This window comes from Montipora capricornis, chromosome 10 (genome assembly GCF_036669925.1).
Source record: "Montipora capricornis isolate CH-2021 chromosome 10, ASM3666992v2, whole genome shotgun sequence".
Taxonomy (NCBI): Eukaryota; Metazoa; Cnidaria; class Anthozoa; order Scleractinia; family Acroporidae; genus Montipora; species Montipora capricornis.
The window spans coordinates 50,142,832-50,166,292 of NC_090892.1; the positions used below are offsets into that span (position 1 = coordinate 50,142,832).

General features: G+C 40.8%; 1 protein-coding gene and 1 pseudogene across 1 annotated transcript in view; both read right to left on the reverse strand.

Annotated features, from left to right (window-relative positions):
- The window catches only part of LOC138019914 (transmembrane prolyl 4-hydroxylase-like), an 8,684-nt gene extending 1,409 nt beyond the window's left edge, over positions 1–7,275 (reverse strand). The window contains exons 1-10 of the mRNA XM_068866881.1: positions 6,921–7,275; positions 6,124–6,205; positions 5,699–5,833; positions 5,492–5,583; positions 3,971–4,032; positions 3,835–3,884; positions 2,661–2,826; positions 1,655–1,712; positions 856–974; positions 669–759 (exon numbers count right to left, since the gene is read on the reverse strand). Coding sequence (XP_068722982.1) covers positions 669–759; positions 856–974; positions 1,655–1,712; positions 2,661–2,826; positions 3,835–3,884; positions 3,971–4,032; positions 5,492–5,583; positions 5,699–5,833; positions 6,124–6,205; positions 6,921–7,121 — 1,056 coding nt within the window. The 5' untranslated portion in view covers positions 7,122–7,275. The remainder of the gene's footprint in view (positions 1–668; positions 760–855; positions 975–1,654; positions 1,713–2,660; positions 2,827–3,834; positions 3,885–3,970; positions 4,033–5,491; positions 5,584–5,698; positions 5,834–6,123; positions 6,206–6,920) is intronic.
- Positions 7,276–8,145: 870 nt separating this feature from the next.
- Positions 8,146–21,958, reverse strand: LOC138020979 (transmembrane prolyl 4-hydroxylase-like; annotated as a pseudogene).
- Positions 21,959–23,461: the final 1,503 nt, after the last annotated feature.

A 23,461-nucleotide genomic window follows, 5' to 3' on the forward strand; every position in this document is an offset into this window, starting at 1 on the left:
GTTAGCGTGTGTCACCTTGCTTTTATTGTTGTTTATTTTTAGACTAGCCCTTCCCGCGAAAGGTCAGGTCAAAAACAACGGCAGTTCCGGTTCGGTGACCCTATGACGTCAGCTTAATTTCTTGTAATTGGTCATCGGGCTCCTGTGGGAGTCTCATTCGCGGGAAATTCAATCTAAAAATAAGTCGGTGTGTGAAAACGCCGTTACACGAACACAGTAGAGTTGTAGGCTCCGGGTCATGGGTTCCTGGTGTGTTGCCTTTGCCAAGTTCTTTATAGACTTTATGTACAAGTAGCATAAAGATAAAGAAAAGCGGCTGGTAATTTGAGATGGGAAAATGTGTTTAATAGGAAACTGGCAGGCCTCCATTAAACTAGGTACCGCGATGACTTCTGGACATACCTGACTAGGTTGTGCCCCACTGGGAAAAATACCTAGAGCAAGATCGACGGGTTAGTGGCAAAAGAAGGTAGAACATTTGGGGGGGGAGGGGGGGGGATTTGAGCTGATATCTAGCCAGCTAAGAGTAGGTCAGAAGTGCGACCTTTTGTTTAAGCCTTCTGTTCTGAAAATGTAGGGGACAATATGTGATGTCTATGTAATAAACAACTGAATCGCTTATAGCTATAGATAACACAGGACTCGTTTTTCCTTGTTACTGGTCGTACCTCCCATTTTATGCTGGAATTGTCTGCCACTGGAAATGCTGTTTCTCCTCCTTGTTCAACATCATTGAGATAATAAAGTATGGTGATGAACCTGCCACAACAAATACACGGTGGCGAAAAAGTCAGAATGTTTCGACTAACTGAATACCACCTTAGGCTCATGAGTCTACCTTTATAGTTGACCTACCTACAAAGTCCACACTGTGGTGGTTTTAATGACGGGAATTGATGACAACAAGGAATGGACTGATCAACACCAGAATCAAAGTGTGCATGATAATGACCAGATACCTGATATCGGACCACCTGTAAAAATAACCCAATGTTTTGAGTCTGTAAGATGATTATTGAATGCCATTTATTTGTTTTCACAGAAATTGATAGCGACCGTATCGGCGTTGACAAGCAAAAGTAAAGATACCATGTTGGTTAACCTCGCTGTTATGCATTTCGTTTCAGTTAAAAAAATGGCCGATAAAACCACGAGGGATAACTTTCTATTAAAAACTATTTAGAACTTGTTGAAATTAGAGCAATTGAAATCATTCAATCAAACATTTTAGGAACACGTCACTTCCGACGTCAACAAGTTTAGCGGGGAGAGAATCGGTCGACTAAAAAAAGACCAATCGCGTAAGTCGGGATTGATCCTCATAGCTCCCATCTTCGCCTGGTCTTGGGCATGTCCCAGGCCAGATCGATTCTCTATACCTTATTACCATATCATTAATAACAATACCTAGGGTAGAATATTACACTAGCGAAGTCATGCCTAAGCTTTTAACTTGGATGAAAAGTTTGGAGTTTTGCAACGCAAAATAAATAACGAAATAATTTTCTTTTTTCTTTGGAAAATAGTGTTACGAATTTTTCTCTAAAATATTTTGTGTTTTAACTAATAAATGCTTGATTATATCCTTTTTCTTTAACGCGCTCTCAACCTTTACTGACGGAAAACATGATTCAGTCTGCGCCTTTAATTATACCTGCATGGATTCACCGCCTCGAACAAGTTTCCTTGGAATTCTTGTTAGCTTGATAATTCTGCAATGTCACAGTGATAGGCATCATTAAGGGAACATACGAGGCCAGAGGTAAATGTGGGGCGAATTTAGAAAGCCATGACTTTGCAACGTATAATTTCTGACAGTCGATTGGGAACGAGCTAGACGGAAACTGTACAACTGTACTGACGGCTCAATATAGAGACCTGTAGGCGGTTATGGGATAGATTGGGACTATTTAAGGGCTTGGAGGGAGATTCTCGTCATTCTACGCCTGTGCACGCTACCTTTTGCTTGAGTTTCGTTTACTATATTTGGGAGAGTAAGACTTGAACTGTTGCCAATTAAGAGTACCCTTTCCTCGGCATCTGACCGCTGTATTTATGATGAGAAGTACATTTCCACATAATTTTAAAAGAGTGGTTCTTTGTGGGTTTTCATATCTGGCACGGCAAAAATGCATAGATTCAATGTAAATGGTAAGGCTTCACAGAGTTTTGTAATATCTGGTTTGTTAAGGAGTCAGATTATGTATCAGCAGACGGAGTGACGTACCCCTAATAAAATCCTTCAGGTTGTCTCGTTTGAATGAGGTCAGAAAGATCTCAGTCAGAGTGGCTTCATAGCTCATTCGGTAGAGCATTGCACCGCATCGCAGAGGTCATGGGTTCGAGTCCCTTTGCATCCGCCTGAATTTTTCAGTTGCTTATAAGAAACAATTGCTTATAAATTGAAAAGGTAAGCACTTCTCCCTTTCGATTAAACAACTGTCGATTAGGATAAAAGTTCATTTTGCAATAGGCCATTTTCGAAATATCAAATATTCAGCATGATTGTGAGGCAGTGAGGACAAAAACAATAGGAACACGCGTACGTTGGAATATTATATGTGAAAAATATTTGCTTATCATCCATTTTCCTTTGTCTTCGACCTCAGAAGTTTAATACATCAAAAAAGGCCTATTTGACATCAGCTACTAGCTCTTACCTTTCATGGAGCCGTCTTAAAACATGATCAGCAGTTTTGTCTTGTCGCAACCAGACCTGTTCGCTAAAGCGAAACTTATGATGGGGACTTGAGGATTTCAAGATAGTCATGTAGGAAAGGATTTTCTTTAAGTTCCATTGACGGAAAAGGGCATTTGTTGTCTTTCCTACAAAGAAATGGAGAACACCTAAGAGTAAGACTAACAACCCCTTTTATATTTTTTTCTCAGTGCGAGAGCAGGCAGAATTCTGCAAATCCTGCATTGTGATCGGCTTTGGGAGCTGGCGGAATTTTTCTATCTTGCCCGCCAACTCGGGTAGAATCCTAGCCCAGTTGCGTGAACTTGTGTAATGACCTTCAATTTCCTTTTTTTGACAACGAATCCGTTTACATACATAAGTAAGTGTTTGAAAACATATTTTTTATTAGCCAAGAGGCATTGAAATAGAATTCAAATAAAAATATTTCCCTTTAGAACGTTCAGTTTGTTAGTCGCTTACTGCATGCATTCGTTATCAAGCGAGGTGTGAGTCAACAATGAGGAAGAGGAAGAGTGAACTCGAGAGAGAGAGGAAAAAATAAATAAGGTATTTACCAGCTAGGGGTCGGTTCGAATAGCGAAAAACTGTGACCTCGGTCTTGGAAAAGCCTCCCTCGGCCTGCGGCCTCCGGCAGCATTTTCAAGATCTCTGTCACAGTTTTTCGCTATGCGGACCTCCCAGCTGGCAAATAACATATATGTATCCTGAGAGTGAGATTTAATAGATTTCTGACTCTGTCTTATTACAGACGGTTTTTCTCGTCAATTGGAACCGCTTCAGGGGTGAATCGAATGGGTTAATCAAGTTGTTTACCCAGGGAGCCCAACCGGTAGCTTCTACATGATATTAATTAACAATGGAGCTTTTGAATATCAAATTTGGTAGAGGCGAAGATGAGATCTCTGTGAAATTACCGTTCTTTAAAGCTGCGCTGCATGAAATTATGAAATCACCCGAGTTGCGATGCTGCCGAAAAAAATGGCCAAAAGTGAATCAGTATATGAAGCCTTCAAATGAATTGTAATTATATGCATTATGAAGCCCGCAAAAGCTATAGAACCACTCATAGAAGTTGACTGTTCTCAAAACTGCCACATTAATTTTGCTCATTACAAGAGCATCCACTAATATACCTTGTTCTGTGAGTTGAGCAGCATTCCCGGCTGTATCGGAGAGTTTTAACCTTGAAAAAGAGAAAAAAAGGAAGCTTTATTGTTTTACTATATTTGGCGAGACTGAAAAAACAAAACAGAGTTAATTAATACTCACATTTTTATAACCTCGTCATCCTTTAAGTGCAAGGCCCTGTGTCGCTCAGCAAACTTCTTTATCTGACACGTAAAAAACAGGAAAAGGCAACGAGTAAGAGCATACCTGAACATCAGAGCGTCGCTAGGCAGGATTCGATCATCAATAGTTGCACGTACAGGGCTTTATCAATCACTGATTACAAAAGCAAGCTGGCAGGGCCATCTGTTGCCGGTAAAATCCGTCTTCTGGTTGAAATAACTTTTACCTACAGTCTGTGACAAAATTCTTTGGAACAGTACACGAATATACAGATCTGAAGCTTTCGCGGTCCACTCTCCCCTCACAATGTTCTTTCCACGCGAATTTCTGAGCCCATTCGGTAAACATTGTGGGAGGGCAAGGCATTGCAAAGTGTTTCAACAATTTTGTCCGGGACTGTAGGTTACTTTCATGATCCTCATTTTACTTAGGTTGAATATGCAGTCTACCTAGTTTAAAGCAGCTTTCTGCAGACCGATCTATTCTTAGAGTACCTTTTCCGCAAAAAAAAATATATATATACCGTTCGGGGTCGGTGACCTGATGACGTCAAGTTGGTTTCTTGTGATTGGTCATCGGGCTCCCACGGGAGTCTCATTCGCGGGAAATTCAATCGAAAAATAAATCGGTCTTTGAAAACGCCGTGATGGGAAAATAGGGCAGTTGTCTACTCCTTCTCAAGAGCTCCTGAGATGCTGACCTAAAAGCTTCTACTACAGTTGCATGACTCTCGATTAACTCATCAAGGGAAATTGAAACAGGTTCGAGTTATCGGGAGTTGAACCCAAAGGACCAGAAAAAAGGGAAAACACGGTTTCCTGTTTTTCTTTTCATACATCTTAGACTACCTTTTCCATCAGAAAAAAGGCCGTTCCAGCCCGGTGACGCAATGTTAGTTTCTTGTGATTGGTCATCGGGCTCCCACGGGAGTCTCATTCTCGGGAAATTCAATCTGTGAAAACTTCGTAACAGGAATATAGGGCTGTTGTTCACTCCTAATCATGGGCTCCTGTCAAAGCTAATCCTAACCTGACCCTATTTTTTCTATACGCTTAATGTAGGCTTCATAAACTATTTAAAGGTTTCTTCAATTCAACTGAGTGCGTATTCAGACAACCTAAAAATGTAAAATGAGGATCACCAATTCAACGTAGGTAAAAACGGATTCAACCTGAGAACGGATTTTACCGACAACATATCCACCAGGGGGAAGGTTTGGAGCAGTGCTGTGGGCACTCGCCTTTTCATTGTAATTTCCCAGTTTGGATACTCGCCGGGCTTAGCTAAAATCTGGGTTGTTCTGAGACAGTTGTCTCTGTCAAGAACCGGCTTGTTTTATTAGTCTATCCTCTAAAAGCGTAGGTCTAGGGCTAAATGCATTTGGCACATGAATAAATTTATTTTAATTTTTGTTAACCTCGATACCTTCTGACCTTAATGTAAATATTAATTTTTGAATAATAGGAAATGTCTTCTAACTTCCTCTTTAGATAAACCTACCTCTGAAATATCAATTATGCCATCATTGTTGGCGTCCCATACACTGAAATCACGAGCAAATTCATCTTTGAATTCAAGGGTTGTGTTTGTGTCTTGAAAATGAAAAATGAAGAAGTAAATAAATTGCGGTTCGGCAAAGGTTCGAAGAGAGCACTAACTGGAGATTGTACGTATCATACTTTTACAACATAGACAAAAATTACCCACCAGCTATCTTCATAGCCCTCTCCAGACCTCCTTCATTCAAATTGTCGCGACCAATGAAACTTGCACTTAGGCCCATTTCTCTCGCAAGGAACATGATGTGGTCGCACTCTTCATGAGAGAGAAACTCAGGAATTTCTGGAAAAATCGTTGTGTTATTAATAGCATCACTGAAAGAGTATTAGAGGCCGCTTTGTTTATTTTATTTTATGCCTGTTTTGTTATGCCCCGTATGCTAATAGCTTGTCTTTATAGGTATGTAGAAAGTTGGTCTCCATAGCAACTTTCAATCATCCAAGAAAAGCAGATACGGACATGTAACTGAGGAACAAGAGACTTCCGACTTTCCTTGGTGAAAATGGAACGACTGTGAACGACATTTTTTTACGAGTTTTGGCCTAAGAAGCCACGTTCTTAACGTTACTCACCGAACAACAGTGGTCTCATTGCCCTTGTGATCAGCTTGTAGCTTCTCCCTTCTTCTAATTCCAACCTTCTCACGTGACCTACCTGAATGACGTTGATTGAAATTGAGAGGACCTAATGAAAATTGGGTCATTTACCGTTTTATACATCTTAGATATTTTTTGGAACTATATTCTGGTTTTAACGCTCTATTGACTCTTCAAATCACTGCATTTAGCACTCCAACAAGCAAGCCGCTATGGTTTTTAGTCGAACAGGTACCAAAAACAGTATAACAACCGGTTTTTTCAACGCCTCTTCACCATGCGTAAGAAAGGGACGAACAACTATAATAATAATAATAATAATAATAATAATAATAATAATAATAATAATAATAATAATAATAATAATAACAATAATAATAAATTTATTTATGTCTCAAGTTTATTTACAGTATTTAGTCAAGAACGAGTGCTCTACTAATTGGGAACACTACAAATCAACTGAAACCAGAACAAATCAAATCAAATTTTGGTTTTTGAGGAGAGGGAAAAACCAGAGTACCGGGGGAAAAACCTCTCGGTGCAGAGCAAAGAACCAACAAACTCAACCAACCCATATATGACGCCGAATCCGGGGAATCGATCCCGGGCCAGCCATGCTCACATGATATGATATTTTCAGTACTATGATATGATATTTTCAGTACTAAGTGCAATGCTTTGGTCAGCGCCATCAGTTCTGGCTAGCGTTTTTGGTACCAATTTCCTGACCAAGCATTGTCTGTTAAAATAAAATTGTTATCAGTACCACTTACCTTAAACCCTGGCAATCTAAAAAGCCTTATTTCACCAAAGTCTGTGTTCTTGTCACAGATGTTGTCCGATTTCGAACATTTTGCAAGATCTTCGTCTTCTTCGAAGCAAGGTTCTAGGATACTTTGAGACGAAATTTCCAAAATTTGAAATTTTAATCCAAAAAAGACGCAACAGGCTAACGAGATATTTAACAAATTCATGGCATGTTGTTAACATTCAAAATGAAGCTTATACAAAGTTAAGCAAGCTTATTCGGTCAGGTGATCATATGATTGACAAGTTATAGTGTCACAATTTGCATGTTTGGTTGTTGGTTGTAATTTTGTTTACAGCTTGTGGTCAATTCAAACCACACAACTTGACCTGATAAGCTGCATGACATAAATATTCTATTTTTCTCCAATTTAGGACGAATGGAGGGAGGTGGACATTGTTAACGAAGACTTTAGTTTTGATTGCAGTATCACCATCGTCTTACACAGTTGCAAAGAAAATGAAAAGCTAAAAAGAACAATGCTGATATGATGGTGAAGGAATATAATTTTAAAAAGCCAACCCTTTCTTCATCAAGCTTTTGCAAGCAATGACTACGGTTAACAAAGACGCTACAATTTGAATAGTGTGATATGGCGTGGGATTTGAGACAGCCCTAAAGATAAGGATTTTAAATACGGTACAATAATAATAAATGATAATTGATATTATATAGCGGTAAAGAAATATAAGGGAAAGGGTGGATTACATTTCATCTTTCTTATTACGACCTAAAAATTCAAGAGTGTTCGCTATGTTTATGAGATATGCTTCTCTTGCTTTCCGTACACTGTCACGATTGGAGTGAATGAGCTCGAGTGGAATAAGTGAAATATCGTTGGCGGTGTGATTATGAGTGAGGAAGTGTTCTGAAACCGTGGTAGGCTTGAAAAATGAAACACGTGACTCTAAAGTTCAAATTCCAATCAACGGTTGCGTTCTTTATCTTTGACATGCGCATGCGCAGAAACGAAAATTGTCAAGAAAAAAAATTGTCTCGATTGGTGGCCAATCTCGACTCCAGAACTCTTCTCTTGACTGAGGGAGAGATGAGCTCTGGAGAACCCTGAAACAGATTGCCTTCTCATTAGTTTTCGTGAAGAACAATCAAAAGCGTCTCTAACTGGTGCATTCATGTTAGCACGAGGAGTGAGCAGGCGCCCGAAGGTTCAAATAGCCAATTTTTGGCTATAAGAACCCTTAACGGCGCACGGTCCCCTACACAGAGTTTCCCAGAGCCTTGGGTCGCTCCGAGGCTCTGGTGACGAGAATGGATTGGTGGCATGGCCAGATCTCTCTTATCCCAATGCGACACGCAGTGGCCTTAACGATGAGAGCCGCCAGTATTCGAATTCTATAATAATACTTTAAGTTAAATGAGAAACCGAGGTTGCAAAGCCGTATTTATGTTCTCGAAGGATTGCGTCTTCGATATATGCTGGGAAGGTGCCGGTAGTTTTTATAGGATGCTGGTATCCAGTGATTTGCGATCCACTTATTTCCCTTTTTGACGTCACAGCCTCCGTGCAGTGTGTACGGATCTCTTTCTCCAAGGGATTCACCATCAGAATCGAGGTGATGATTGTACCACATGACTGCTGTACCTCGTTTTGGTGCTATGACGAGGTTGGCACTCTGACAAAAGTTGCTGAGATTGAAGGGATCATCCTCTTTTCCTCGTTTTGATAAAAGCAACTGTATAATAAATAAATTGTCAGTTAACATATTGTTTAATTGGCTTGGTTACCTTATTATTACGGTGCCCATTCCCCCACCAAAGAAAAAATAGATCCGCAATGCGTACTTGTGTGGGATTTCAGTCAAATAAACTTTGATGATTAGCAACACAGTAAATGTAATACATTTTGTCATGTTATAGTGATAAATGTCGAGTAACGATCCCGTAGGACGAGAAAACGGTTAGGGGAGAAACCTGTTTGGACTTCCAGTTTCGAGGAAAGTAAGGGTGCTTACCATTTGTCAGAATAAACCGCTTGGGATGACCGGTGAATAATGGTAACAGTTTTTCCAAAATACGAAAATTGTCGTTTCCAGTACCTGATGGTCAGGCATAATGGAAAGCACCCGAAATTTCCACTGTTCCGTTCGATGGGTAATACTATTTACTGTGGGTTGTGTATTTCCCAGTCAGCAGACAAAGCTGGACATGGCCCCAAGTTATCACGAGGTAAAGAGGTAAATGCCGTCTACTTTTATTCATCAGCGGAAATAATGGAATCAGTCGCTAGTGGCAGAAGAGAATTTGTTTACGATAAAACTGGATAAATGAACAGGCAAGTGCAATTGTCAGCTAAGAGTATTCGTGCTTCAAAGCTTACAACACTGTACGGTAAATGTGAAAGTTTTTGACAGGAAGTTTGAAGGCATTAATTTTTTAACTTGCGAATCTACAGAAACTGGCGCCGTCACGCAACATGTCAACAAATCGTAGTTAAAAGAGGGTACCTCAAATTGCTAATCGTACATCTACAGGATAATACTGGACTTTGTCATTATGTTATATCTGTCCGCTATCGATATAAGTTTGAAGGCATGACTCCTTGTAATATAGCTGGCACAACTCGCTTAATACAAACGTCAGAAAGGAAGACGACTTCTCCTTACCTTGTAAATTAATCACACCGAGAAAACAAGTCGAGATTCGCCAAATGACAACTGCCGAGAAGAGTAATTGCTATCACATACAAACAATCATTCTCATTCCCAGGTTCCCCTCTCTTCCTAATAGAGACCACGTGACAAACACAAATAAAGCCAGGCATATCGCCGGTGCTGACAAAGTGTGGGGAAATCCCACACAAAAAATTCAAGACACGGCTCGGTTATTGGAACTCCTTCTTGAAGAATACGGTGTAGGGTGACGTGGGCCCTTTCATGGTCCAAAAGTTCCAAACAACGGGAACAAACTTCCAACTCTTTTTGTCTGGGATCGTGTAGAATGGCTCACCGTTAGATCTGATGGGTTGTCAAAAAGGGGCGTTCAGCCGAGTAGACAATAAAGCGTCATCATTACACCGGAGAATTTTCCCTCGGATATTTGGACTCAATGTGTTAACATGATGCCTTTTTTGACGGAGCCAGCAGTTTTGAGAGTAAAAACAATGATACGACCAAGTCGAACCCGCTAGTTACTGACCTAAACCCCGTGTTTAATTTACAGTTGTAGCGTTTTCTTTGCATTAGCAACATATAACAACGAAACTGTTAAGAACCGTGAATTGTTATCTTACTGTCTCGTTTAGGGTGGAGTTATCAGCGATGATAAAAGCAGTTTCACCTCCTTCGTCTACATTGTTTAGGTAGTATAAAATAGTTAACAACCTGCAAGAAAAAACGATTCAATGAAAAAATAACCGAAAATGCTCGTTCCCGTGAAAGCAAAAGTCCAGCCTTAAACAGAAGAGATCCCTGAAGATCAGATTGATGCACTAGGAAAGGACATCGAGATTCGCGTTCGATGCCCGCGAATTCTCGACACTGGTACTTTTATCTTCTCCTCTCTCAAAAACTTCCACAACAAACAGGGTTTTAGGTCATTGGCTCGCCAATCATAAAATGACATGTATGTAGGTGTCCTCAGTCGTCCATACTTACCTACAAAGTCGGCAGGGTTGAGGTTTGTCCCTTACTTGATAACAACAGATCAAATCAATGTCCCCAGTAAGAGATGAGTCGTAGTGGGCATGATAATGACCATACTTGTCATACTTGACCACCTAATATACAGGATACAGAAGGACTTAAATGAAAGGACATGAAAGCCTTTGGAAAATGGGATTATCTATTGGTGTGTAGCGCAGCCCTGGAGTTTTCATTAGGCTCATCACGCCTTTTTACCAGCCTTCTACGTACACATTCCAAAGAAGCTGCCTTACACACTGCAATTTTGAACCAGTCAACGAATGATCAACGTCCCTTTCTCATCGACACTGAACACGAGGATAGCAAATCTTTTACGGATAGCGAAACCAAAGTATAAGAGTTTCCTGATAAAATTTCAGTTTAAAACGTCGACGTTTGAGTGTTATGCAAACACATTTTCGAAAAGAAACGATTTTAAAAGAAGTATTTTTTTCAATGGTGATACGAGGATTGCGAAATGAAGAAGAACCGTCGGAGCGGTAAAAAAAAAAACATCAAGATTTCATCGTTGGTTACCACTGACCTGAAGAGATTCTGCACCTTCCACCATTTCACGGGGAAGTTGAGTTAACTTCTCGACTCTGATGGAAAAAAATAAATGCAAAGTACATATTATACAGTGTTTACTCACATAAACCGAAACCAAAACTAAATTGTGCCCAAGCAAGCCGTAGATGAATGTACCTGTCAATCATCATATTCTGTAGTGGATCCTTTTCGTTCCTATGCAGGAAGGCTGTGTAGCTGTAACGAGATCTGTGTCTTGGATGTTTACGCGACATTGTCTTCAGGTATTTGTAGATGTCATTTGTAATCATGATTTGTTATTTATCGTATTTAATAGCTCCTAGTAGAGTGGAAGGAATGAAATTCGTCACCCAAAAGTCTTAACTTGTGCGTTACTTTTTCACGGTTGACGAATACTGTGTCTTGGGCGCGCAAGATTTGCGGGGGACGTTGTGTAATCACCTAAATGATAACTTTGGCAAAATGTTCCTGGTCATTTTAAAGCCCCTTTCTGTAGATGTCAAAACGCCAGTTACTCTGATATTCTTACCTAAACAAACTTTGCAACTTCGATGACAATTTCCTAGCATCCAGTAGGCGTGACCATCATCCATGCATTTTTGCGAAGCAGCAAGTGATGTGCAGTTTGTAGCGAGGTCTTCGCATCCACAGTTTCCACAAGATTTCCGGCAAGTTAGCAGCAGCCATTGAGGATACAGTTGGCATGCACCCTCTTTTGCGAGTTGCGAACACGAAGCTTCGTTGTCTTCACACAAGGGACCTGGAAATGCGCATTAACGTTTCTTAATTTGGTCAAAAACAACATCGCCAGGTGAAACCTCATCCAAAAGGATCAGTGTACATTATCTGTGTAACCGGCATGCAAAATCTCTTTGTCATTTTCCTTCATTAATTTCTACCAGCTGCCATTTCTTTAAAGTTATGGATCGTTAATCGATACTTATTTTGACTGCAAGGCTTCGTCAACAAAACTAATAATGCACCAGACAGTAAGAGGAGCTATTATTTACAACATAAATAAAAACATTATATGTTTCAATGGTCAAGATACTCGTAAACAATAGTTTGGAGTTAAACTTTTGCCAAAACGTTTTCCCGAAAATTCCACCTCTCTTCCTTCCCTCGCGAGTTTATCTTTTTACTACTAAACATTATAACTGACATAAAATGCTAACCATTTAATAACTTTACCTGGGCCAAACTGCGTGATATTTAAATCTGAAACCTGTAGTTGTAAAACATAAACAAAAGACAATTTGGTTCAGTCGGTGTTTAGTGAGTGTCTAATTCGGCCAAGACTGACCCAGTGTGGACCCCAGAGCTTTTCACTTTTGTGAGACACGTGGACATGAGAGATCCGAGGCTCTGGTAACGAGAGTAAGAATGACCGCAGACCGGTTCGCTCAGTTGGTTGAGGATCGGCAAGAGAAAATGAGGGGACAGAGAGGGAGGCTCAAGGCGTTGGCCGGGATATGTTATGTCCACGAAAGTTATTTTTAGGCGAGCGGAAGTCTTTGTTCTAGGGGAAGTCTGTCTTCCGAGACGTCCGCATGCAGTCTTGCTTCGCTCTCAGGTTCTTAGTGAAAAGAGAAAATGATGGCGCACGTGGAAGGCTGATGAATATATATTTTCTTTCAAACAACGGACCGCGGTTGGCCTGCATGCGGACGTCTCGGAAGACTTCCGCTCGTCTAAAAATAACTTTCGTGGACATGACGTATCCCAAGGGCTGGACCGGGAGCCTCCTTCTCTGTCCCCTCATTTTCTCTTGGGATCGGACAAGGATGCCAATCTCGACCCTAGAGCTCTTCTCTTTTTGCGCTTGACTGAGGGAAAGAAGAGCTCTGGGGAACCCTGAAACGAAGTGTTTCCTCATTGGTTTTCGTGAAGAAAAATGAAAAGCGTCTCCGATTGGTGCATTCACTAGCACGCGGAGCAGACATAAGATCCGAGGCTCTGGTGACGAGAATTATGCGGGAGGTTCGGCCGGACCAACATTCAGGGTCTTTAAATTTTAAATACCTGAGATGAAAGTGCTGCCTATGTAATTACGTCCACAAATTAATGGCTGGACTTTCAATTCTTCTCGGATAAGAACTCGTGATAAACCGTACCGTCTCAAGATCCTTGCTGATCACACTCACTATTCGAAAAGAGCAGGGCACAGAGATCCCAGTGTTGTGGTCTGGTCTGAACTTAGATTGAAAGCCACAAGTTTATTAGTGGTGTAACACTATAACGTGCTACCCTCATTAAATAAAGTGATTCTTGCTTTTCTGATAGCACTTCATCCCGAACTCAAGTCCAAACAAGCTTGAATGGAGCCTTCAAAACTCTCTTTATTTTAATATGAAGGCTGTATGAACCTTGCGTCAACTTTGTTTCAAATAGAACTTCGCCATTACCCAGTTTCCCGTAGATTGCCACAATGAAGCTATAAAGAATGGTGATAAAAACACCCAACTTCCTTACATTTCAAGAACGTCGTCTTCATCAATAAATAAGAAATAGAGCATTTTAGTCGCCTTTATGAGCTGAAAGCAGAAAATTAAAATGTAAACAATTCTAAAATTTGTTTCGCAGGATGTTTCTCTTCCAAAACTAACGCAGCCTTGGTTGTGAAGGCATTCTTAAAGCTGTAAACTATTTTTGAATCCATCTTTACTAATAAAAGTACATTGTTAGATATTACTATTATTATTAGCTGATACCGACGACGCACCTCATAACCAGAAAGTATTCCATTTTTATTCAGATCCCAGTGCTCGTAGTCAAAATCCCTGTCATCTGAAAACACATCTTTTAATTAATGAAGTTAGTCCACTTTTGAGAAATATCCGGATATCGAAAACGTTTGTTGTGAAACACTCATTAATTCTGGCTTGAGAATAATAGTTTTAGCGGCCAAATTAGAGATCCGGACAGTTCTGGTTAGTTTCCTAACCTAGGAAAGGTTAGGACACTAACCGGAACTTGACTCTCATAGGGTGAACTACCTCAGATTACCTCTTCATAGGACATTTTAGCTCTCGAAACCAGGGGGAAACAACTGGCTGTACAGGGCAACTTACAGCAGGTGATTTTTTTTATTGAAGTTAAGGTAAAAATCCTGTTACTGAATCTTTGTTGACAGAAGCTAAAACACGTAATCAGTAACCTTATTCGTACCCTGGCAGACTTCACAGCTTTGTCGGCAATTCTTCAACATGTACGTGGGATTTTTTTTACATTCTCCCCTCTTTGCCCATTTGACACATCTATAATCGTTGTCAGTGCAGTTTTCTGAAATGACAAAAAATTGCAAAATAACAAACTCGACAAATCAAATTGCAAACACTAGCTGATGGAAAGTAAGTATCCATTACCCGAGAGTAAGAATCTGGTATCAGCAAAGGTAATTGACACCTGGTATCAGGTTTGTTTGCATCATGCAGTGGTGTCAGAGAAGTGTCTATTTTTAAGCCAGGTTTTGCGGGAAAATAAACAATAGACCAAGGGCGTTTTCCATTTACAAAAAATTTCCAGAAATTTCTGTCCGTTCGCCGCCCAGTGATTGCGATTTTACGCGCCAAAGATTAAAAATGTGGCCGTGAATAGCCTGGAAGTGGTAAGTCCTTTGAAAAGTTGTAAATAGAACACGCATTTCCATCGCAAAGTTTCCAACGGGAAAACAGGACTACCGTTTATTCCGGAAAATTTCCAGTGGAACGAACCAAAAACGTGTGTTCCATTTACATCCCAACCGGAATTTCCGGACTTTCTTGGTAAATGGAAAACGCCCCAAATGTTGTACCCAAATCTCATGGGTTTAAATGTAGCATTCACATAATTGATTTAATTTGGAAATATAGTACCTGGAACAAAACGTTTTATTCCCAATGGGTTTTCAATTTGGTACATCATTGAATTAGCCGATTTGGTCTATTGTTTATTTTCCTGCACAATTTGGTTTATATAGACGCTTTTCTGACGCTGATGGAAACTTGGCCAATTTGAGTAAATTTTACTCTGGGGTGATGGACTCTTGTCGAAGATATTTTCCATCTTACGATTGGCTAACATAATAGGTAAAAACGGACATTAGTGTTGTTAACCAATATACTGAAGAGTATTTTTCCTTGTGTACGTACCACCAAAGTCATTCGCATTGGTGTTGTTTTCCTCCGTCAATCCTACCTCACTCAAAGTAAGCCCTACTTTTTCTGCTCTTTTGATGAGATGCTCGCATTCCTCCTTAGTCAAAAAGTCGGGAATTTCTTAAACACAAATAATATAAAAGTTTGCCCCAATTAATTACCTGGTAGAAGAGTTGGCGCGGAAATAAGAGTACCCTCCTTTCATCAAAGTTTCCCAGGGTTGCAACCCCAACACGACGCCATATTTGGGTTGAGTCTGATGGGTCTCTACTCTGAGTTGCTCTGCTAAGATATATTTTTTCCGGGAACTCCGGCTTTCCCCTCTCATCAAAAGTCATGAAACAATACCGCGCACCGGTAGCTCAGTTGGTTGAGCACCGGGCTGTTACGCGGGAGGTCGTGAGTTCAACTCCGGCCGGACCAACAATCAGGGTCTTTAAATAACTCAGGAGAAAGTGCTGCCTTTGTAATTACATCTGCAAATGGTTAGACTCTCTAGTCTTCTCGGATAAGGACGATAAGCCGGAGGTCCCGTCTCACAATCCTTCAATGTTCATAATACTGTGGGACGTAAAAGAACCCGCACACTTGTCGTAAAGAGTAGGGCATGTAGTTTCCGGTGTTGTGGTCTGTCTTCTGTGGTGTATCATGGTTGGGAGGGTAAATGCTCGGAGATATTAGCTACACCAAGCTACTCTAAAAATCCGAGGGTAAATAAAGATATATGAATCTGCCGTTTATTTAAAAAGGTTCGCAGTCAGCGTAATTAGTAAAGTGCTTGTGCTTGGTTAGAGTTCTTGCATGGTCGGTTTTAGTGATCATATTTTTTTGAACCTGAGATTGGAAGTGAAATGGTTAGCGTGCACTGTCGTTTTGGCAGTCTTTTCATCTGGTTGGACATGGCTCCCATTGGTGGAGAAACCTGGTAATGACTTTCTGAAGGAGTTATAACATTGAAACGGTTTAAATGTGTTCATCTTTGGAAACAGTCCGTTTGAAATGGTTAATCGTAATGTAACATTAACTGTACACAGTAAATTGCTTTTCTTTTCATGCCGGTTTCTTATAGTAAGCTCTAATCCTAACCCTAACCCTATTACTTAACAGTACTGGGGCATTAATGACGAAAGAGAAGGAGGCAGGCGTGACAACAGGGTGAATAGAGGGTAGGGTCGTACCTCTTGTTGAACTCTATATTTCATTGGCTGTATAGTGTCGTACTTCCCATTGTTTGCTGTGCTAAATCCTTTGTTATCTTTGTTCGTTCTATTGTTTTTTGGCCAATCCCGAAGCCCGTTCAATGTGGTACGACACGACCCAGAATAGAGGGGTGTGATTTCGTCAAAGTTTTAGTAACTTAAGGAACGCCCAGAGCTCTTCGATATAGTTGGTTTTCCAAAGTCATCAAATACGAATCGACATTGGTGGCCCAGACTGCATCCTCGGATGACTCGCAAGTTCTCGTTCGGTGATTCAACCGGCGAGTACGAACGCGGGTCGTTTTTAGATGCAGCTGCATTGTTTTTGTTGGTTTAACCATGATCACTTTATTCAAGTCCCGTGCTTGTATCCGGCAGTGGCGGATCCAGACCAAGAGCTATAGGGGAGGGGTGAGGAGGGCGCTCTCGAAAAAATAAGAACTTTCTGCTCTTCTGCTCTTTCGCGGTTTTGGAGCTGTTGTCTGCAGAAAGTGCGATACATTTTAAAAGGCTCTACTTTAACATCTAAAACTAAGGGGAGGGTGGGGGGGGGGGGAATAGAGGAGTTCCACTGGTTAGGGAGATTCCAAACCAAATCAAATTAACTCGGCAAAGATCATTCAATTGAAGCAACATTCTTTGCAGCAACATTCTTTTAATTTGCAACAACTCTTTTTATTTGCAGCAACTTTATTTAAATTGCAGCAACTTTATTTTATTGCAGCAACTTTTTAATTTGCTTCATGTCCCTGTGGGCCACCGTACTTAACTGATTAGAGTGTAATGTGAAGTGCAAGGTTTCTACCCCATATGAACCATGTGAGCGTCAGCCCTACTAATGGAAATGGGCCCATACACGGACAGAGAAAACTCTGGCCAGGGTGGGAATTGAACCCAGTTAAGTTAAGTCAGTTAAGTCAGTTAAATCAGTTAAGTCTGTTCACATATTAGTGCTACACGGCCGACGTTTGCAAAAACGTAATCCTTCCTAACCAGAGAACAGTCTCTCGGAACAGAGTAGAGAATCAAACCAACTCAACCCGAAGGAAAGTCATATTATTGAAAGCCGAGTGCTCTCATCACTGCGCCAACACTGCTCCTCAACTGATTTAGTCATAATACCAGGAGTAGTAAATATTCACTTAATAATAGTTTATTGAAACACATTTTCGCATTTAAAAATGAATTACAATGTGTATTTACAATTTAAAAAAAACATTAAAAAACATTGAATATAAAGAATAATATATAAATTTTGTAGATTCTAAATATTATTATATAATGAGCTGAACGGAGCTTACCAAAAATGGGGGGCTTAAGTGATCGGGTAATAATTTGATGACCTTTTCCTGGAACCAAGTTCACATTCCTGACGTACCAACCTACACAGAAAACAGAATATCACAAGTATATACACCCCAACCATAGAAAATAATGGTTGTTTAAGCAAATGGTTTCTTGATTAGTTCATCGCATTTTCAACTACCGTTATGTCAATTTTTGTACCAAAAGCCTAAAACCTGATAATTGTTACAAAGTACAAATTTTTACCCCTCATGGGCTAATGAACCCGTGGCCCTTGAGGGCGAAGGGTCTAATTGTTTTAGTATGACCCAACTAGTCGGACAGAAAAGGCAATAATAAAGTTAGCAAATGCAAGTTGAAGAAATATTTTTTGGGAATAAAACGAAAGAAAGCGTCACCCTTTTCGCTACTCGAGGACTATTACTAATAGTCCTCTAGTAGCGTAGCCAATCAAAACGCATCATTTGCATTAGTCCACTAGTTGGGTGATACTAATAACTGATAGCCTGTGTCTGGTGAGCCAATCTGATCTTTTATTCAAACCATAAGGTTGAAAGGGTGCAAAGTTGTGCACTCCAGAAAGCTTCTCTTGTAAGCAGACGATGGTCGAGGCTATTTTAATCGCTAAAAATTACCAATTTGTTCAATGATGACGAAAACGAAATCCGACAAGACATCAGTTTCTTTGTTAAAGTGTATCGCCACTTCACAAGTGTTCTTCTTTGTGCTCACGGCCGATTTTGTGGTTTCGAAATCTGACTTTAAACTCGTTAGTTGTTGATCCTACATACTGAACATTACATTTGTTACAAGTGATCAAGTAAACACATTTTTAGATTTACAATGAAGGTGTTGTCTGATGAAATATTTCCTGCTTGTACAAGTGCTGGAGAAATGATCCGATTCTACTAAAAAATTCTTACAGAGATCGCATTTCCCTTTACACTTTATAACAACCTTGTATATCTGTGTAGGGAATGATAGATCCCTTTGCGAAAATTTTGGCTAGGGAAGTGTGAATTGTCAATGAGATGCCGATGGGAATGTAGAACTTTCCCGATGCTTGGCAAAGAAGGATTGTAATCTAAAACTAACGGAAAAAACCTTAGTAGATTGCTTTATATTGGGAACAAGCAAATTCTCCCTGGGAATGGATTTGACTTTCTCAATTGTTGTTTGGACCTGAGAGGGGTTGTATCCTCTATTAGATTAAGTAGCTTTGATATTCAATAACTTCGGTCTCTATCAAAATGCCCTCAGAGGGAAGAGCAGTCTTGTCTTGTATGGTTCTGGTGGTGGCTACACCATAGGCGGACAGCCTAATGTAGAGATTTCGCCGTTCCCAGATCGGATTTTTGCATCAAAGACAGAACACTTGTGAAGTGGCGATACCTGTAACACTCTATCCTCATGTTATGTCGGAGGTCGGAACGTCGTATCATTGAACAATTGGTACTTTTGGAGCGATCAAGTTCGCTGTTGACCATCTCTGCTTACAAATAGCTTCTGGTTGCAGACTTTGCAAGCTTCACCTGTGGGTTTTAAAGATTTGGATTCCACTCATACGGAATAGAATAAGTTGGTGGTTAACACCTTACTCGTCATTGGAAACATTATGTAATTATCTTTTTATGTTACTAATGGTTTTATCATATTTAAGAAAGGGAGGCTAATGTCACAGGCTCAATGATTGGCATGTTGTCGACTCGGGCTGGAGTTCTGGCACAACGCATTGCTTAATGTTCAGGTAGTATTGATGACAGAGATTTTGCTATCAACTTGATATCAACAAGCGTTCGTTTCGAGCCTGGGTTTGTTAGAAAGATAATCGGGTATTGTGTATAATTAGCAATTGGGCGATCCCCTGTTGCATGTTATAAGCTATTAAGCACTTGGCCTGCGTGGTGGTGGGTTTGGTCGAGTACGCACTCCGTCTATTAATAACAGAGTGGATCAGTACAGCGTTTCTTCTTGAAATAACCACGTGTGATATTGCGTTTTTTGGCATTTTGATTGCATAGTAAATGCTCCCCTGCTCTAGCCTTTAATGAGTTTGCCCGAAGGGCGCCACGTTATTAAATTGTGCGGCCACCGAAAAGTTCGCTGTGCCGCCTTTCTACATGCAAACATATATGACTAATTTGACCTGCCATCTCAGTAGATATACCTTTCGTATATCACGACCCAGCCCGGTATAATAGTCACTACATGCTCCCATAGCTCGCTAGTTTAGGCACTCCTAACACATTAACTTTTCTCCATGGGTTTATATTAAGGATGGGAAGCTTAACTCTTATTAATACTCTGATGCACTGCGTGAGCACAGAAACTCGATAACAGTAGGTCTGGATGTTATATGTTACCGTCAATGAAGAAATGACGCTCCCTTCCTGTTAATCAACACATTATTACATCGTTGAAAAACATATTATATATATATATATATAACAGTACCCGTTTTCAAAGCGTTGCATAATCAAAGTACTTATATGAGAGAGAGGTATTCGGTATAGATATGATAAAAAAAAAAAACAAGACAAATAACAACAAGTTTTCCCTACAAGCCTGGTTTGCGTGGTTTCAAACGTGCACGGCTCTTCAGGGATATAAGGAGAAATAAACTGAAACCAAACGCGCGTCATACAATATTCCCGTTTGTTAAATTATGCAGGCGAATGGGTAAGTAAAGGTAGCGCGCAGAGCAATTACATGTTTGCCAATTAAATGGCAAGAACGGACACGAGTACTCCAGAATCTTGTCTCTTTTGACAGTTCTGATAGTGCGGCCAGATGTCTAGAATCTTTAAAACGGGAGATAGAGGTTACATCTTGAGAGCAATGAGTGAGTGGTAAGACGGCGAGTGGCGATAAGAGAGGCCCAGGATACATGTGGTGTCTCGTGTGGTGTTCTTTGAGGGTCTGAGTACGCTATTTCTGAGGACGGGTACCCTACCCGTTTCTCCCTATCTAATTATTTCCACATACTGCACATGACGCATTAACTTATATCAAGTTCGTAGAGGTGCAGTTTCTCGAGTGGTTTTATCCGAATGTTTCTTCGGGCGAGAAGGTACGAGTCCTCTACCCTTTTTTAAATAGGGGCATGTCCGCACCGTTTGTTCCACAAATTTAACTTCCGGATCATTGCAGGGTTTGGTGCAAATGGAATTAGTTAGCATCCCGTTTAAGGTTTTCTCTTGGTTGTCGCTGACTGGGGGTTTTTGAATTACTTTAGTTGCTCATAATTGATTTTAATGAGGAGTTATGGTTCAAAAATGGGAGGTTTTCCTTAGCACTGGTAATAACTATTCGGATTCCTGGGATGTAGTTGTTCCAGCTAAAGAGGTTATCTTCGGTAGCTTTCTCTCTCACCCTTCTTTAACTCTTCCCGTTTTTTTGGTGAGAGCCTTGTTTACACCGTAACAATGAGGGGCAGTGTGGCGGCGGGGTTTGCCAGCAGCAATTTGTTTTAGATCGTGAAGACACGTTTTCCTTATGTCTGGTTCTCAACAATCAGCACGTATCCTCCGAGAATCGACTACGAATCGACGACATAGTGCACACTACAAGCGACAAAGACGCATCATAACACTTAAGGATCACACGAACTTCGCAAACAACCGACCTGCAGACTCATCAACCCCACGATGTCCAAGATGGCAAAATAGGCAAAAATCCTCTACCCGCCTCAACAGCACAATCGCGAAAAAACAGAACCTCAACCATGGAAAAACAACCACAGTGCCGTAATCAACTGGTTCAAAGCTCTCGAAACAAACAACAATTCAGCTTTATCTGTTTCGACAATCGAAGATTCTATCCATCTAGCGCCAAGACCTCCTAAACGAAGCCTCGACTTCGCCTCCAACTACGACTTTACATTACCACCGCGAAAGAAACATTTATAATGCCACGCTAAAAACTCCATCTTAAAAATCCCCCCACCCAATCCCACAATCATATACCCTGGCAAAGAAAGGTGAGACACATTCTGACGTAACATGGGAAGCTAACGACGGCGCCGAACATTGTGAACCGTGGTAGCTTCTCTCCGCTTCCCAACTGCCCCAGGATCTTAATAAACCGTAGGACTTCACGAGACGATGACGACTAAGCTATACTAACGACCACACCTAGAGACACAGAGAACATCAGCACGACATAGGCCGGCATCTTGAATAAAACGGATGGACGCCTCCCACCACTCAGAAAGCTAAACAAACAAATATCATCAACTTCCTAGACGTCACATTCAACCTTAACCGAAGCACTGAACTTGATCAACATTTACAAAGCCAATACTTCACTACAGTACGTTCACCGCGAGAGCAGAGGCGCACCCGCCAATCACCACAAAAGACCATTCTGCCGGCCATCACAACAACTAGTCGTCCTTATCACCTGACAGTCAGGCTATCGTGATCCACTAATATACCTTTGTTCTGTGAGTGTGAGCAGCATTCCCGCTTGGTCCGGATGAGGTTTTTAAACTTGAAAAAGAGGAAAAAAAGGAAGCTTTATTGTTTTACTATATTTGGCGAGACTGAAAAAACAAAACAGAGTTAATTTAATACCCTCCACATTTTTTATAAACCTCGTCATCCTTTTAGTGGGCAAGGCCCTGTGTCGCTCACGAAAACTTTCTTTATCTGACACGGTAAAAAACAGGAAAAAGGCAACGAGTACGAGCATAACTGAACGTCAGAGAGTCGCTTAGGCAGGATTCGATCATCAATAGTTGCACGTACAGGTATTTATCAATAACTGATTACAAAAGCAAGCTGGTCAGGTCCATCTGTTGCCGGTTATAAATCCGTCTTCTGGTTGGAAATAACTTTTACCTACAGTCTGTGGACAAAATTCGTTGGAACAGGTACACGAATATGACAGATCTGAAGCTTTCGCGGTCCACTCTCCCCTCACAATGTGTCTTTCCACGCGAATTTCCTGAGCCCATTCGGTAGACATTGTGGGAGGGCAAGGCATGCAAAGATGTGTCAACATTTCTTGTTCCGGGACTGTAGGTTACTTTTTCATGATCTCAATTTACTTCGGTTGAATATGCAGTCTTACCTAGTTTAAAGCAGGCTTTCTGCAGACCGATCTATTCTTAGAGTACTTGTTCCGCAAAAAAACAATCATATTATATACCGTTCGGGGTCCCCGGTGACCTGATGGGACGGTCAAGTTGGTTTCTTTGTGATTGGTCATCGGGCTCCCACGGGAGTCTCCTTCGGCGGGAAAATTCAATCGAAAAATAAATCGGTCTTTGAAAACGCCGTGATGGGAAAATAGGGCAGTTGTCCTACTCCTTCTCAAGAGCTCCTGAGATGCTGACCTAAACAGCTTCTACTACAGTGACATGACTCTCGAATTAAATCATCAAGGAAATTGAAACAGGTTCGAGTTATCGGGAGTTGAACCCAAAGGACCAGAAAAAAGGGAAAACACGGTTTCCTGTTTTTCTTTTCATACATCTTAGACTACCTTTTCCATCAGAAAAAAGGCCGTTCCAGCCCGGTGACGCAATGTTAGTTTCTTGTGATTGGTCATCGGGCTCCCACGGGAGTCTCATTTCGGGAAATTCAATCTGTGAAAACTTCGTAACAGGAATATAGGGCTGTTGTTCACTCCTAATCATGGGCTCCTGTCAAAGCTAATCCTAACCTGACCCTA